The sequence below is a fragment of the Zosterops lateralis genome (assembly GCF_965231275.1).
Source record: "Zosterops lateralis genome assembly, chromosome: 8".
NCBI lineage: Eukaryota > Metazoa > Chordata > Aves > Passeriformes > Zosteropidae > Zosterops > Zosterops lateralis.
Genome location: NC_139768.1, coordinates 13,601,157 through 13,618,855, shown reverse-complemented (window position 1 = coordinate 13,618,855; position 17,699 = coordinate 13,601,157). Strand labels below are relative to the sequence as shown.

Sequence of the window (17,699 nt, the reverse complement as noted above, 5' to 3'; positions counted from 1 at the left end):
AATTACCTCCTTAGGGACACAGAGGGGTATGTTCTTAATTTATATTGAAATTATCAAGGTACTTGGACTTGGACAAGGTTCATAGGACTTTCTAAACTTAGATTACTTCTAATTGACTATTTATCTTGATTTTGTCCTTGTCCAAGAATACCTCACTTGATTGAAAACTTATTTACTGACTGAAAATTACTTTTTTTTTAGACATGTAATCATTATTTACTTGAACAAGATATAAACAGCAAAAATATTTTGATATTATTGAGTAAACCCATCTTTAAGGTAAGAGTGCCACCTTTCTTTAATTTTGTATGTTTTTTCAGTTATTTCTGTAAATGTATTCCAGTAAGATTTTGTCGCCTGCGAGTGTAGCTAGATTTTGGGTTTGATTTTCTTGGTGTGATTTTTGGATTGTTTTGGTGGGTTTTTTATGTATTTTCAAGTAGTCTGTAAGTATTGCCTTTTCCTAGTTCTTGCTGTTGGAGTGATCACTCCACAGATTGTGATGTTCTGACTCCACAATCTGTATGGATGAAGAACACATAATTAATTTCATATTTACCACCCCACAGAAGAAATTAATATGTAATTGTTGGGTTCTGTTTATGTTTCAAATGTGTGTACATAATACACACAGGATTCAGTTAGTCCATGGAGCTGAATTTGTTCAAAACTTTGAAATTGTTCAAAACCTTACCTTAAGGTTCTGATTTTAAATACCAATTTATCGAGATTTCTAAACACTTCTACCAGTCCTTAGACTTCTGCATGTAACTTTTTTAGTTCCTCACCTTGGCACGACTAGGTTATTGCTTTGCAATATTCAAGGTGTATATGAGGATTAGGATTTTTAAAGCAATGTGCTGAGCAGAATTTGAAAAAAGAAAATGCTAATAACATCAATTTGGGATTCCATGTTTATTGTTAGGCTATTGAGGAAGAAGCTGTGTCTCAAGATCATGTCACTTTTGAATTTAAAAATGAGAAATGTGTAATGGATCCTTCAGTATCAAGTCTAGGTAAGCAGTCAGGCTCTGACATGTTTACTCTGGTTTAGCATTCTCTAGTTCAGTTCTCCACATAAGATTTTCTCAGTCCAATGTGCAATTTTTTTTCTATCTAAATTGATTGTTACTTACTTTGCATTTATATTTTACATATTGATCATCTTTCTGTGTTTCTGCTTTTAGGATTTGTGCCTTTTACCAGTGAAAGTAAACTTGTAGCAGTTAAAGGACCAGTACCGTGCCAGATTTCACCAAATTGTGAGAAAGCAACATTGCCTGTTGCATTCACTTCTCCTGCAACTCACTTTAAGCCTATTATTTTGCAACAAGATGCAAATATAACAAAGTTAGTATATCTTAAAGCAGAGTAACTTAAAGCTTAAATTTCATTGTTAGAGCTATTTAAATTTTCCTTTAAAACATCTTTGGTTTTTTTCAGAGAGGTTCACACACCAGTTTCTGACCAATTTGAGAAAGAGGCAAGGAAAGAAGCATATATGAATCAGAACAAATCAGGATACGTAGAAGACTCCAAAAGCTGTGGTATTGAGGATACAGGTGGTGTTGAAACTGCACCTGAAACACCTGAATGTGATTTACAAGTTCCAAGCCACTCACTCCAGATGTCTTCAGAAGAGCAAAACTCAGGCAATACGTTTACTTCTCCAGTTACATTACCATCGCCATCTGATTCCTCACATATTCTACAAGAGAAGAGCATTTTATCTGAAGATCCCTACGGCTCTTTAGCTTGTCCTACATCTCCTAATTTTCTTCATATAAATAACATCATTCTCAAACAGGACTCAGGGAAAAGAGTTCTGACATTTGTACCAGTACATTTGGCTGTATCAGAGCAAATACCAAATAAGCCTCTTCGCTCAAGAATGGCTTATGATTGCTATCACAGTTTGCCAGTGCTACTTTCAAGTACTATTGCAAGTTATAAAATGAGCATGCAAGCAGAAAATGATGCCTCCCTTTGCAATGTGCAAAGTCATGAGACTACTAATGTAGAGAACCAGTTTGGTAAAAGTAGCCCTGTTATTCAAGCCAACTGCCAAGAAACTGAGTGTACAACCAGCACAGATGTTTTTTGCACTGAAGAACACACACCACGTACTTCAGTGGACAAAGACAGTTACAATTTCTGTGACAATAAAGTCCTGCCCCATCAGAACACAGCAAGTGACACTTTACTACAGGAAGTGATTCATCTTATACAAGAGGAATTTGCATTTGATGGTTATTTAGAGAATGGAGCTGAAGTTTTTGGTATGGGTATGTGCATTTTCTTCTGTATGTTATTATCATTGATTTGTAAGAATATTGCTATTAATTTTTTTCTCCCTCTTTTATTTGTTTCTGTTCTTTTTATTTTAAACAAGGTAACTTCATTTTAAACTTAAAGGAAATTAAGTTTGGTATGTTCTCTGATAGAATTTGTGAGAAGTTTTGTGACCTCTACTGGGATGAAAAGTTACTGGAAAATCTCTATCAGGTAGTAAATGGAGGAAGATCTTCACATTTATGGTAAGTGTTTTTCAACTTTTACCTTCTTACAGTTGAATTTAATGCTTTTATCCCTACTTCGTTGAAGCAGGAAAGAATATACATTTTCTCTTCAGGTATTTGTACTTGTTTCTGTAAACTGTTAATTTCACAGTTTGAGGTTTTTCAAAGCTTTCTCTGTGGTAAACAGTGCTTAATGATTCAGTCAGAAATATTTTCTACCACACTTCTCTGTAACTCAATCTTAGGATAGCTGAATAACGGTAATCAATTTATGTGAAAGTTAATTTGAGGGTTTATGGAACTACAAATTTGAAGTTTTGACAAAGCAGCTTAGTAGATACAGTTTAGAAAAACTTCAGTGTTGAAAGGTGAAAAATTTTCCTTACAGCAAATTTCAGAGATAATAAATTATGACTTCTGAGTACCCAACCCTGGTATACTGGCCTATTTCCCATTTGAGTTGGGAGATATTGAAAACTGGTTGGAAGTTAGGCTCTTAGTTCCCCAAAGCTCAGTGATATGGTAGGAGAAACCTGAGCTGTTGCAGCTGAATTACTGAGATTTATGAAGGGTTATCCTGTGTATGAACTCCTGTTACAAAGTAGTTTTTGACGGTGTGAGATCATAATTTATTATCCAGAGAAAAATACAGGTCTAGCTTTTACATCACATGCAAGTCCTGTCTTAAAATATCTCTCAGATGGTGCTTACTTAACATTGGTTTGACAAAGACTATAGCAGATTTTTCAGTGTTAGCTTCTTTGACTTAAGATTATGATTCGAACTAGAGATGACTTAGAGTCAGTTTTATCCAGAGACTGAATGCTGAGTGAAAACCCCACTGCAGTAACTTGCAGTCTGTAGTTATGCCTGGAGTTAGGCCTTCTGTTTGTGTGTGCTCTGATACTTCTGTTGGAGTTTTGCCAAATCCTGTACAGGAAAATCTGTCTTACTGTGCTTGAATAGCCATTTGAATTTTTTTTTTTCTTGTAAAATAACAACTGAGGCTGAACACGAAAACTTTAGGAATTAGATAAAAGCTAAGAAGCCCTTTATGTGCATGATAGAGCCACTTGTAAGATCTCCTTTTACTGATGTAAATATAAAAATATAGGAAATACTAATTTTTCCTAGTCTCCTTGTATTTTCAGCATAACTGAAAATTCAGCAGATGAAGCAAAATGCGACAATATATTCCAAGATGTGAAGAAATCTGAAAGCTTTTTGGCAAGCAGTGATCAGACAGAAGGTGAGAAGGGACTTCATGTTTCTAGATCTTTGTGTGTGCTGGGAATCTATCAATGACAGAAGCTTTGAGACATTTTGCCTGTGTCTTCAGGAGAGCACTCTCCTTAACAGTTACATTTTCACTGAATCTGAACATTATCAATGCCTTAAGGACATAAATGTCTTTTATATGAGGCTTACATATGACCCAGTGTTATTTTGTGGGATGTCATTTACTTTTACTTACTTTTATTTAAACAGATGTCTCTGTTGAAAACCCTAAAGCTGGTAACTGCTGTATGTGGTTTTCTTGTGTTTGAGTAGATATTCTAGTGTCTACTCCATTAGTGGATTGTTTATTTATACTTCTTCAGTTTGGGTTTTCCATTTCTCCTGACACACTTTGTGACTGAAAGTTTACAAAATACTTATCTTTCAGTAACTGAACTCAAAACTGAGCTGAGACTAGTGAACCTTAATATTGTAACAAAATCGTTTACCCTTTCTAGGCTTGGTGCATTGATGGACAGCTTCTATTTGGTTGCTGCTTTACCAGTGTGAGGTTTTTTTCAAGATAGTTCATCCAAATTTCAGCATTTAAACTTGGTTACTTCTCTATTTTGAGCAAAGTGAAAATGTGTGTGCTTTACAGAAGGGCTTGTGTATACTTATATTGTTCATTTTTTAATAGCAAAACATAAATTTTTAATTTTTCACTTGGCTGCTGTTCAATATAACAGTTTTCCATTTTTGGCTCAGAATGATTGCAAATGTAGAGCTTAGACTTTACCATGGAGTGTGTGATTTCTTTGCACCAGGAGTTTAGGTTTGTTTGACTCCAAGGTGGCATATCTAAGCCCTTGGGGGTTGCTCAAGTGAAAAGGGAGACTTCTGGCAGGTATGAACTCCTGTCAGCATTATACCAACCTTTGACTGTCACCTCAGTCCCTGAAGGTTGGTAGTAGTTGTTATAACTGCAAAAGAGTCCTATCATAACTCAAGGGATTGAGCCCTGTAGGACTAGTAAGTTTAACATCTATTGGCTATATCAAATATTTTGCCCTCTCTGTATGGAATAAAAGCTTCAAGACTTATGGATGGAAAAAAACTCAAAAGCTAAGCATTTTACTAATGTATGCCTTGGTCTGACATGTTGAACTTCTGTTTTAAAGTTTCTCTGTATTGCTTAAATGCTTGTTTCATATGCATGGAAAATATTTTGTACTTTTCGGAAATGTATTGTTTAACTATTTCTTGATAGTTCCAAAATGTTTTTAACCTTTATCATTTTACAATGTGTAGTTGAGAAAAAAAAAGTAAAGTCACAATAAGCATCTGAATGCACTGTTAGAGCACAATAGGGAGTCCGATAATAGTGTTCTGTATGTGTCATGTTTAAGTTCAACAAAGCATGCATTACAGCACATGACCATTATTTCCTTTCCCCCACACACCTTCTTTAGGAAAAGGGGAAGCAAACTTGGACATGAAGGCTGAGCCTATGATAAAAACATCATTAATTGAAATGGATTTTGATGAGTCACCTTTGAATAATATTAAAAAAGAATTGACTCTGCAGAGTGCAATCCCCACAGCAAAAGAGCAACAATATTTGCAAAGTAATGGCTGTGGTCCAGGCTTTGCAGAAGAAAATACAAGTTCAGAGGAACAGGCCACGATAAAAATAACTGGAAAGAGCTGCCTGGCATCTCCCAATCTACCTGACTTTTGTGGCTGTAGTCCTGGTTGGAGCAGTGCATTTTATGGAGCTGAATGTTTTGATTCAGAAGTTCATAGTTACTTGAAAAACCTTGGAAAGCAGAAATCAAGTGAGTCACAAAATATAGATGCTAAAAAAGTGGTGAGTAATGATTTTAAATCATTAAGATACATCTTGCTGGTTAAAAGTATGATAAAATTTGTTCTGTTATAGTGAGTCAAAAAACCATTTCTTCTTTTAAATATTGACTCTTAAGCAGTTTAAAATCTTCACGGTTTGTCATGTGTTACCCATAAACCACAGTAGAGGTGTAGTATTCCAAAATAAAGTGCTCTGACACAAAAGTGCAATCACTGATCTACAACCCATCCTCTGTGCTTAGAGCTGACTAGGAAAGCACTATCTGCCCTTTGCACCAACCCCATGGTGGTGGTACTACAGAAAAGAGCTAAGAAAGACTGTGGCTGGGGCACATCACAGGCACAGAGCTTCAGCAAAAGTTTTTGTACTCTAGACCTACCTGAATTGGAAAATGTTGTGGAATAGGCAGGGAATTTGCCTCCGGCCTTTTGCTGCTCAGTCCAGATTTTTTAGGGGACAAAACACTTTGCCCACCAGATTCCAAATGGTCACTCCTTCTGATTCCCTTGCTGTTTCCATAGTCTCTTAATCACCTTGATTTTGCTTTAATTGATGAAACAAAAGCAGACCTTGAAGTTAAAGCAAGCAGCTTCCAATTAGAATCTGGATAATAGCTTTCCTGTGTTTTCCCTGTTCTCTGTGTAATGCCTCTGTAGGAGTACATCTTTTAAAAATCCAGGGGGCTTTTATGGCTCAATGCTAATGAACTGTGTTGTTAAACCTTTTTGAGCTTTTCTGAAAAACAGTGACAGCTTTTTCTTAAGCTCCAATTAATTTCTAGCAAGTCCATCCCATTAAAGCTAACCTATTTACCAATCTGTTGTTTGATATGTTAGCTCTGAGCTGTGTGTTTTCTGATCGCTCTGCTTGTGGGAGTTGTCTGCTGCATTCCATGAACTTACTGCATTTAAAATGCTGTTTCATGTAACTGGGTCACTGGTAGTTAACTTTGGACCCAAGTGCAAAAGTCACCACTTTTATAAAGCACAACATACATCATGTTTGTTGTTTCATAATAAATCAGAAGATGAACCTAAAGTGGATGTCCCATTTTTACTGGCTGGTAAAATAATGACATTTTGATATGCAAGCAATTATAAATGTAAATGTTTACTTTTAAATAGATATATTTTGAGGAGCCTGATATACTTTCATTTCTATTCATTGCTCAAGTTACATAGTTCTAGTGAAATTTAGTTTAGTTCTTTCAATTTTGTGAAATACATAAATAGAAAATATGTCTTGGAAATTTATATGTCTTATTTCTCGAGCAGCTCTCTTGTCTGCCTTCTGACCTGGTTGTATAATAGCATGTAATTACACTTGTTTGGAAGCCACTGATTTCAGTCAGACTTCCAGTTCTTGCTGCAAATGTAGGGCAGCTGTTTAAAGTGTTTCTGGGGCCTGCACGAAATTCAGAACATAAAAAATTTAATTCTGGATGACTTCTGATTTTAAGTTTTAAAAATACTCTTGAAAATAACCAGATAAATGCAAATATAACTAAAGGCATATTTATGTGAACAGATTCAGACAAACTTCCACACAGTCTCATCATACACAAACCTGCTCCAGTTCTTAAGCTGTGGAATTGGGACTGTTCTAATCACTAATGCTTTTCTGGGAGCAGGTAACTCCTGCTGTATCTTGCCTGTAAATACAGATGTGAAAGGTAGTTTATCATTGTTAATATCATTGTCTGTTTGGGTGTTCTTTTTTCTTCATAAAAATAATTCTCTTCTAAAACTTCACTTTCTTACTAGAACCACCTTCCACTTACAATTCTGATCAGAATACTATTTCTTTTTAAATAGGAACTAGAACAATTGCTAATGATGGAAACAAAAAATTACAGAAAGACCATAAAGTTTTATCAGAAACTATTACAGAAAGAAAGAAGAAGCAAAGGTAAGATTACAGCAACTTGCCAGTAGTTAAATGGCTGCATGGTACTTTTAAGGATCTGTTCTGTAAATCTGATTTATTGATGTTTTTATGCCATGTATTTTAAATCTAAAGGTCCTGAAACTAAATCTATGTTGCCCAAACTGAGAGGACAGTTACAGGAGATGAAATCAAAAGTGCAATTTCTTGAACTGGTGAAGAAATACGTGCAGGCAAGTCAGACTTTATTTCACTTGTGCTTCATTTGTCATTTCATTGCTGCATCAATGTAGCTGGCTGCTCAGATCACTGTATGAAATGTGAAATGGTTTGTGTCAAGCTGCAAAATTAAGTAAGATCCAAAAGAATTATTAAAGGTAATTGCTACTAGTATTATTTTAAAAGGAAAAAAAAAATCAATTGTATTAAATGAAATTTGTCTTAAATTGATTGCATTTTGTGTGAATTTTCCTCTTTAATTTCCTGTCTTATCATGACCTTGCTTCTTTGAGCAGATGATGTATGCAGAGCAGTGGGGTGTGGAATCCTATGTGCTGCCTGCAGTCATTCACACTGGGAAAGCTGACACCATGGACACGGCACCTATGGATGAATCATCATTGCTCCTTTACTATAACACAGAGAAACACCAGTGTAACAATCAAAATGGAGTGAGAGTTCTGCAGGCTGGTACACCACTTGGTTTAATGGCTTATTTATATTCTAGGTATAGTATATTTTACAATAAATTGGGAGTGGGTTGAAGCATAGTTGCTAAACTGGGAAAAACTTGTCTCTGTGATAAATCCTAGTAACTCAACATTTAATAAATTCTCCTCTCTTCTGTCAAGTTTGTGTTGTTTCTTAAAACATTCATTTACAGAAATGGAGATGAAAATGTCAAAAGATCAGCTGGCTTTCATTAAAAGTATTTGATAATAAAAAACCTAGCAACTTTAAACTTTTTTATCTTTTGCTTATTTGAGGTTTGCTCTGATAGTTGCCATGGAATCAAGACTTTGTTACTGCCAGCAGTACAACCATTCTTCATATAATCATATAAATTCTTAATTCTTATTAGTAAGGTCTGGATATGAAAATGTTTAGGTTTGGTTCTACAGATTATAGCCCCAATAATCAGTCTTTGTCACTGATCAAGATGCAGGCATATCTCAGGGTCTAAATAGGGACAGAAGCATCCCTCAACTCCCGTGAGGACACTGTTGTTTTAAGATACCTGTGCTGTCATAGTGCAAAGGATGGAAATTGCCAGAGGCTCCATCAGACTTGTGCCACTGTAGAGGGAGGATCTTCCTCCCAGCTGCTGCTCCCTGTTCACCCTGACTCTAAGAGCCAGTTACTTACACTGTGTGCTGCTTTTCCTGGTAGTTAATATTTTGCACAAAGCAAAGAAAATGCTTCAGAATTGGACTTCCCACATTCATCTAACTCAAACTTCTATTATTAGCTGTAAGCCAATAGGGAGAAAAGACAATTAACCTGTGTTAAGACCTTGAGAGTCTGTGTATATAAAAAAATAAAATGCCCTCATTTTAAATGTGTGTATAATAATTACATTCTGTTGTTAAAGTAACTACTCCTCTAATTAGAGCTACAGGCAATATTTTCTTGCTTAATATATCTACTTCTTATGCTGTTATTATAATAAAACTGTTTTAAAGCAGCATCAAGTTAGATGATAGAAAAAAAAAAAAAAGAAAATGTAATATGTTCTTCCATATTATTTAGATTGCAACTTGTCTTAATAATAGAAATGTCAAAGTGATTATTCACAAAATTGAAAGTAGAGAAACTCTTTATAAAACAAATTATGCTTTCATGGTTGGCAATCACAGTACTCAATGTATAAAAATAATTTTTGAAAGAACCAAGGTTTTATGAAGAGCTTGATAATCTAAAATGCCTATTCTTGATATTTTGAGATTTTTTTTTTTGCTGTTGCTGTACTCAAATGCAAGTTGAAGATGTGTTCTGGCTTGTCTGAAGTTTTTCTTGTGCTTTACAGAAATGCCTTTTTAGAAGGTTATGTACAGCAGTTTCTTTACACATTTCGGTATTTCTGCACACAAGAAGAATTTTTGCAGTTTCTTCTTGATAGAATCAGCAGCACTTTATCCAGGTACAGTAAATTCCCATGAAAAACATTATCAAGGCACAATTGAATTTCCTCTCTAAAACAAATAACAGTTTCTCATAAGTCGTACTTAATTAAAATGAATTTTTATGTTGTTTTTTGTAAGACTTTCTTATCAAGTGAGAGCAAAATGGGAGCAAGAGCTGCATCTGACAATGGGCTTACTTCTCTGTTCTGCTTCCTACTTTTACCAGTTATCCACTAATGGGTAGTAATTACAACCTCAGCTTTGTTTCCATAGAGCTCTGGATTCTAGAGACGTGAAATTTAGGAATTTAAGATCCTACGTTAAATATCAAATAAAACTTGTGGGTTTTGTCAATGCTTATTTTTAAATTGGAATTGGATATCAATTTTGGCGTCTTAAGTTTCTTTTTCTTCTCACCAGTGCAAGCCTGGATCCTTCCACATCTCTTACCAAAATATGTAACCGCAGTTTCTACATCCTGCAGGCATGGATTGAAGACTGTTACAGTGTAGACTTTGCAACAAATACTGATCTTCTGGGTACCCTAAAAGAATTTATTTCTTCCAAGGTAATTCAGAATTTCAGTAACTCTTTTAAGAAAAAAAAAAAAATGAAGTCAGTTATGGAGTCTGTAACATAGTTATTACAAAAAGTTGCCCTAGTACAATTAAAGTAAATAAAAATAATGCTATATTTGACAGCTATGTTCAGTATGTCTGGTTTTGGGCAGGTAAGAATTTTGCAACTATATTGTAACTTGCTTACAATTTCTGGGAAGTTGAGTTCTGTGTTCTGTAAGCCTGTTTTGCATTCCCAGGTTGCTTCATTAAATGGCTACGGGGAACGCTTGTTGTCACTGCTTGAGGACGCCTCTGCCAGGAAAAGTGGCAGTGCTGATCTGTGCTCTGGTGTGGGCAAATGTGAAGAGGAAAGTGAGGAGGGCAGAAAAACATTACATTCTCTATGTAAAAAGCTCTCAGAAGATGTTTCCAGAAAGGTGTGTCTTTTCTTCAGACTGGAGTATATGGAGCACATTTCCATATATTATGTTTTGACAAAAACAGACATGTCCAACTTAGAGTCCAGACCTACTTAGTTAGAATTATGTACCTGCATTTTAAATTTTCTTTTGAAAGTATCTAAAATCCAGACAGTTCTGCAACCATTATAATAATCTTAATTCTTGACAGCTGAATCAGTAATCACAGATCAGATAATCAAAATTTTGAGTGTCAAACTCTTCATTCTTGACACTAACATGTGATTCATAGTTATTTGAAACCTTTGCCCCCTTTTCAACCATTAATGCTTTTTATTAGGCATCTTGGTAAGACTATAAATACAAGAAAACAGCAGGAGCTACGAGGCTCCCTGCTAGAACTTCAAAGCCTGTAGCAAGAACTTGTCTGAACTTTTGTCTGTATTTACTATTTTATTGTGTTCTACAGCCCCAGAAACCAGAACATACTGCAGCCTTTTCCCAAAGACAGATCTCTTTATAGAGTGACCAAAATAATGTGTGCAAGTCAAATGTATCATTAATGTGCAAGCTGAATTAAACATCAGCCTTGTGATAAAGGTGCACAATTCCATGAGAATTCCGCCAAGAAATGCAAACAGAATAGAGAAACATGGACTTTTTTATTGTTACTGCACAATAATGGTAATGGAAGATGGAAGGGAAAAGAATGAAAAACCAAGTATTTCTTGGAAAGAGATGTTTGATTCTAAGTAAAAAGGAGAAGTAAAATATTTTATGGCAGGAAGCTTGAATACACAGAGGTTTGTTTTCAATACTGATTGTTGATTGAGATCTGGCAACCTCCTGCTTAGACTCATCCACTGTGCATATTATATTAGCTTAAAATAGCAGTGTTGAGTAAACCAATTTGTTCTGGGCTAACCTTGAAGGTGAGCTGAAGAGTTTTGCATGCACAAAGGTGTTTCTCTTAACAACACTTTCTTGAAAGTTACATCAAGGGGAGGCTTAGTGTTTGTTTAAAAGAAGATGTAACCTTACATTTATTTTTTCTACAGAACTTCTACTGGAAACTATCCAAAGGTGTGGGACCAATTGCGCAATATCAGAGAGAGTGGCTGCACACAGGTTCAGCAGTTTTGCCAAAGCCCTGCTGTAGCAGTTTCACAGAAGAATCCTCAGTCTCCTTAGCTAGAGCAGATGAAGTGGGACCAGTTCTCTTGATGGAGTGCAGTGCCCAACAGCTTTGTTGGCAGCTGACACTACTGCAACAGGTACAAAGGTCTATTTGGAAGTACAAGTAATATCTTTTTACTCTCTTCTTTCTTTACCATCGCCCAACCTTTTTTCAAGCTTATTTCATTTTAGTCTATTTTATAAGACTTTAAACTGAAACTTTTCTCTTGAAATCTCTACAGTGAAATTTAGAATATCTGCTTAGGCTGTGATCCCTCTCATAATTCATGCAGGTGGGGTGGGAAAGAGGACACACTCTGTCATTTTTATCCCCAAGCATTTTAAAAGAACTCTGAGAACTAACAGCAGATATATCTTGCTCTTTTTTTGTTTAGGAAGTGTTTAATAAATGTCATCCAGTACACTTCCTAAATTCCAGAGCTCTTGGTGTTAAAGACAAATGTGTCGCTGTGCCAAAGTAAGTTGCTTGTTTTAAGTGCCCTTCAATTCTGTTGATGCACAATAACTTAGTGTTATACTTTTAATACAGCCAGAAACAGAGAAACAATTTAAATACTTAGTATTTTTTTTTACAGCCTAGGTAGCCTATGTATATGGGTTATTTAATTTCTGGAGGTTTTATACGTAGATACGGGTATGTACCTATGGACATGCATGTATTTGGAAGGCCACATTTGCCAGGTGATTTCTTTGAAATCTGAAATGAGTTGAGGCCAAAATATTTTAAGAACTTGTATTGGGGGTTGCTTGAAAGGTTTTGTTTTTGGCAGGGAAAAAATGTCATGGCTTCTGAAGTAGATTCTTGCTCATGAATGTGTGTATGTATATGAAATCTCAGACATTTATGGCCTTACAAAATAGGTGAGGTTGGAAGGGACTTCTCAAGATACGTAGTCCAAGCACCCTTGCTGAAAGCTGTACCAGTTTGCCCAGGGTTGTGTGCAGCTGGGTTTTGAAGGTGGATATACAGCTTCTCTGTACAATGTTCCTTCTGTGTGTTAGGGAGATGAATTATTGGTATTCAGAGATACAGAGGAATTTTTCTATAATTACTAGAGTAGTTACCAACCTATTTAAATTATTTGCTCATCAGTAATTAATGTTTTTCATCCAACCACATAGACCTAATTATTTTTATGATGGTCTACTTCTTACATACTCAGTGGATTCAGTTAGCTTCTAATTAGTAGTTGTTAATTGCACTAACTGTGGTAAATTTTTGCTCCTAAGGATAGGGAATGAACATCTAAAGCAACTCTTTTTTTACAGGTTGTTCAATGGCCAAGGCTAGATCACCTGGTTTATATAGATTTTGGGGTTAAATCATGGGAAACAATGTGTGTGGTGCCACTTGATATCAGGCTCCATTTCTTATGTGGCTGCAGTTGTTGAGTTTGGGTTTTTGGCTGTTATTTTGTGTCAGATTGGCTGGGGTTTATTATGCACTAATGAGTGGTGAAAGTGTTTTTATGTACAGAAATGTATCCTGTATATGCTTATTTTTGATCAAATATACTTATCTTGTAATTATAAGGAAGAAAAGAGTAACATGGCTCACTATGTATATCATGAAGTTTAAAATCAAGATGGCAAGAAATGCAAAATTATTTTAAATGGTTAGAAGTTGACTTTTTCACAATCAAGGCTTTCTTTAAAAATCCAATATCAGCCAGAATTATTTTTGCCTTTTTTTTTCTGTATTTTCCTTAGGGCAGTTTCTGCTGAGACAGTTTCACTTAAAGTCTGTAATCTGTTTCTGTCCAAGTGCATACAAGACCAGTACCTTCTGCAATTACTGAAAAACGCAGACAGTGTCAGCACCTGGGTTGCTGCTGAAATTGTAACATGTCACACAACTAAGGTTTGTCACTGTTTATTGTATTATTAACTACAATTATTAATTATTAAATTTTTATTCATTATCTATGACTTGCTATGTAGCAAATCTGCAAGAAATATGAAATACACCTGGGAGTGGGCAGTTAACAATTTGGTTTGTTGTCACAAGGAGGGTCTTGGATGCTTTTTAGTAGCAGGTGTCAAAACCTAACAGAATGTTAGAAATGGATTGTCTGAGGGGACTACAGGTCAAACTTTTATCAAGGACACCTGAGTGACAGGAAGGGAAAAAGTGTATGAAGAGAAATGTTACTACAGTCAGCAATTTTGATAACAAATTGAAAAAGGAAGTCCCTCTTCTTCCTTCTCATTTAATTTTATTATGTAGATTTACTATGTATATGTGCATTTTATATATCCTAATTTTTTTCCAGCGGCAGGTGAGCTTGTTATCAAAATTTCTTCTTATAGCAAAGTGCTGCTATGAACAAAGAAATTTTGCTACTGCAATGCAGATCCTCACAGGCTTGGAAAATCTTATTGTACGACAGTTGCCGGTAAGTTTGGGACTCTGTTCTCTAGCCATTTTCCTTAATATAATCTTGTTCCAATATAGACATTAATGTGAAAAACAAAAATATATTCTGTTTTATTGTAAGGCCTGGAAAATTCTACCTGCAAAAGTAGCTGAGATAATGGAGGAACTCAAGGCTGTTGAGGTATAGTATAAAGTCCTTAATGCAAAATTACATCTTTGGGATTGAAGAAGGTGCAAGATCTGCTTAAATAGGGCTCTCTGTAGGATGCAAACCATAATTATTGCTTTTAGTTATGATTTTAATTTGATTGAAGACTTTTTACTTCAAGAGTTTACATAAATTTTAATCTCAGTATTTTGCTAGCATATATCCTGTGTGGCAAGTCAAAATTTCAAAAGCAAGCTAAAACATTAGATATGCTACATTGCATTAAAAGATTTCTGCAGAAGCTTTGCAGCTGTAATGTGTTCTGAATAATCTTAAATGCTTATTTTATTATAAGAATTCTTTTATTGATCTGTACAATTTTGAAACAGAGTGGAGTTTTGAAATGCAATTTTGCCTGTGGTTTAGAACAGTTGAAATATGTATGAAATATCTTTTGATTAACATTAGTTATTTCATGTACTTTGAAAAGTTTGCCACAAGATGAATTCATAGTGTTTTTTTCAACCTCGGTACCAAAAGTTAATATTCATGACAAATAAATAGTGTTAAGTACTTGAGAACTTGTAAAACCTTGTCTAAGACTTAATGTGAGATTAATCTGCATTTTTTAACTAGGTGTTTTTAAAAAGTGACAGCTTATGTCTGATGGAAGGAGACAGATTCAAAACTCTTCCAACAATTCCATCAGCCCATGTTTTGGCTATGCATGTCCAACAGCTTGAAACTGGAGGATTCACAATGACAAATGGAGCTCACAAGTGGACTAAACTTAGGTAATTATTTTAATTATGTGTGTATATCACCTATATTTTTTATTATACTATTGTCTAATGAGATAATGAGAGCTACTGCAGCATTTCACAATTAACAGTTCAAATAATTTCATTTGTTTAGAGATGTTATTAGAGGTACATATACAATAGAATAAAATGCTTGATGCCTTTGAATTTCCTTTAAGGTTTGTTTTTTGTTTATGCTTTTGTTTTTATCGTCAGCAAAACAAACTAATCTTTTTTACCATATTCTCTTACAAGAAATATTGCAAAAGTTGTGAGCCAAGTTCATGCCTTTCAAGAGAATCCTTATACATATGCACCAGATTTCAAGCTACAGTCTTACCTCAGACAAAGAATAACTCATTTTAAAGATGCAGACATTTCTGCCTTGGCAGCTGACAACTGTGCCAACTTCCATCAGATACCAGCAGAAAAACATTCTCGAAAAATTCAGGACACACTGCGCAAGATGAAAGCAACATTTCAGTAATTATTTATGTTTCATCTGTTCTGTTCTGGGTCTAGACTGTAAAACTGGATTAAGTTGACTTCATCTACTGGACCTGTTTCCAAGCAGATACTCAAGTGAAGTGACATAAGATACTGTCTCAAGTTGAAATTATTCTGTTTCTTAACATGGAATTATAAAATGCTGACTAATGAGATTTGAATCACTGGTAGATCAAAAGAATAAAAAGAGAGATGAAATTGAAGAGGGAATGAAAAAGGTTATTAATTTTGTTACTCTAGCATAAATAATTAATTAGCCTGAAAACCAATATCCAAAAAATACTGTGGAAAAAAGTTTAAATTCCAGCTTCTGTTGCTAAGTTGGCCTAGGAGAGTTCAAAACATAGTTCATTAAATGTTGAATCTATTTTTATATAAACGTAGTACACTTATATCCTGTCAGATTATGCTTATAATTCAGAAACACAAATCTTCTGCTGTTCATTGACTGTTGGTATGTCTTGCTTTTATGTTGTATATTATGAAAACTGTAACTGACTTAAATAGTTGACTGTCTGTTTCTCCTGCCAAGGAAGGAGAGGAATGCTATCCTTCAACTTTTTTTTTTGTTTGTTTGTTTCATTTTAAAGTCATCAGACTAACCTGTTTCCAAATGAAAGTAAGATCTGAATGTAAGTATTACCAACTTGTTGCTCTGGTTCTGCACTCCTGGAATTGTGAAGACAGTAAATGTGAAATTGCTTTTTTTATCTGTATTTGGCACAAGAGTCACTTTGCCAAGTTACGTGTCTGTCTGTATGTGTGCACATTTGAGTATGGCTTTTGCTCCTGAGGTTGTTTTTGTTGATCACAGTGCTCCAGCAGCATCCAGTAGAAGATAACGATGTGAAATTTGGATCTGCAACTTGTAAAACTGTGGTGCTAACCTGTTCATAGAGCTTATACTTACAAAACCTTCTAAATGGCCATGAAATGTGTTGCTATTGCTAGGAAATTTGTTGAGCTACCCAGGTTTATGCAAGGCCAGAATGTTAAGGCTACAAATTCATTAAAAATACAAGTATTTCTGCCAGAGGGAGCAGTGGTAGTGTTGAATGAGAAGTAGGGAAGGACAAGAAACACTTAAGCACCATTCTGAAAGTGACTTGCTTAGAACTGTGTTAAAATTTTTTTTAAAGAAAATGTTTTGAGAGAAGTGAAGGGCAGATGTGAACTAAGTATCTCCTCAAGTGTTAGTGATGGAGAAGGATAATGATGTAAGAGATGGGAGCATGTACATGTCTGGTATTTTGCAGTTGTACTGTTGTGTTTGACAGAAGTGCATGTGCATATGCTAAACTGTAGCTTTCTCAATGTGTAAGAGGAAGGCTTCTCCTTTTCTCTTGTCAGTAACAGCAATATTACATGTCAACCCTCTCATCTTCCTCAGTAAAAACAAAGTGTGTCCATACTTCCCTTTAAATACTCAGTTACTTTTTCCTACTAATACAGTACTACTAACTTTTGGCTCATACTGGTTTAAGCATTGAAGAACTGTCCTCAACAGGGTTTTCTTGCTTTTGTCCTACTTTCAATATGATTTATTTTATTTACCATATGTAGGTTTAACATGTCATTAATTAATGTATTCTGACTTATCCTTAGGGAAGTAAATCATGTTGCTATTTCTCTAAAAATTGCCAAATGTGAAAACATTTAATATTTACCTCCTACCTTTATGATTTAAGAATGTTAATGATAACGTTATCTTCAGACATACATTTCACATATTTTATCTGTATGCATTTAATTTAGAGAATTGGTTTTGTTAGTAGTTATTTGGGGTTTTGCCAATTAAAAATCACCATTCACTTAAATCCACACCTTGCCTTTAAATGACAGTAAAATTTTAAGTAGCATAAGTTTTACTAATGTAAAGTACTCCACAAGACTTGCTAATCACATGATCTTAATAAACTCATTTTATACAGTTACCAGTCAGACTTTTGAAATTGCTTTTGTGAATTTTCTTATCATTTATATTTTGCACTCATGAGAATTAGCTCATGTATCTCTTAGTTCTGTGTTACTACATCTAGAAAACATTGCTTATTCCATGACAATAATTGGTGCTATA

The 17,699-nt window shown here is 34.9% G+C and overlaps 1 protein-coding gene across 1 annotated transcript in view; it reads left to right on the top strand.

Moving 5' to 3' along the window:
* The window catches only part of KNDC1 (kinase non-catalytic C-lobe domain containing 1), a 55,633-nt gene extending 38,200 nt beyond the window's left edge, over positions 1-17,433 (top strand). Inside the window, exons 11-30 of the mRNA XM_083866872.1 lie at positions 202-279; positions 926-1,016; positions 1,188-1,350; positions 1,444-2,285; positions 2,393-2,537; positions 3,671-3,768; positions 5,210-5,607; positions 7,422-7,515; positions 7,627-7,724; positions 8,007-8,218; positions 9,518-9,631; positions 10,035-10,182; positions 10,432-10,611; positions 11,652-11,867; positions 12,165-12,247; positions 13,501-13,651; positions 14,064-14,186; positions 14,289-14,348; positions 14,952-15,109; positions 15,371-17,433. Of these exons, the coding sequence (XP_083722998.1) occupies positions 202-279; positions 926-1,016; positions 1,188-1,350; positions 1,444-2,285; positions 2,393-2,537; positions 3,671-3,768; positions 5,210-5,607; positions 7,422-7,515; positions 7,627-7,724; positions 8,007-8,218; positions 9,518-9,631; positions 10,035-10,182; positions 10,432-10,611; positions 11,652-11,867; positions 12,165-12,247; positions 13,501-13,651; positions 14,064-14,186; positions 14,289-14,348; positions 14,952-15,109; positions 15,371-15,602 (3,684 nt within the window). The 3' untranslated portion in view covers positions 15,603-17,433. The remainder of the gene's footprint in view (positions 1-201; positions 280-925; positions 1,017-1,187; positions 1,351-1,443; positions 2,286-2,392; positions 2,538-3,670; positions 3,769-5,209; positions 5,608-7,421; positions 7,516-7,626; positions 7,725-8,006; positions 8,219-9,517; positions 9,632-10,034; positions 10,183-10,431; positions 10,612-11,651; positions 11,868-12,164; positions 12,248-13,500; positions 13,652-14,063; positions 14,187-14,288; positions 14,349-14,951; positions 15,110-15,370) is intronic.
* Positions 17,434-17,699: the final 266 nt, after the last annotated feature.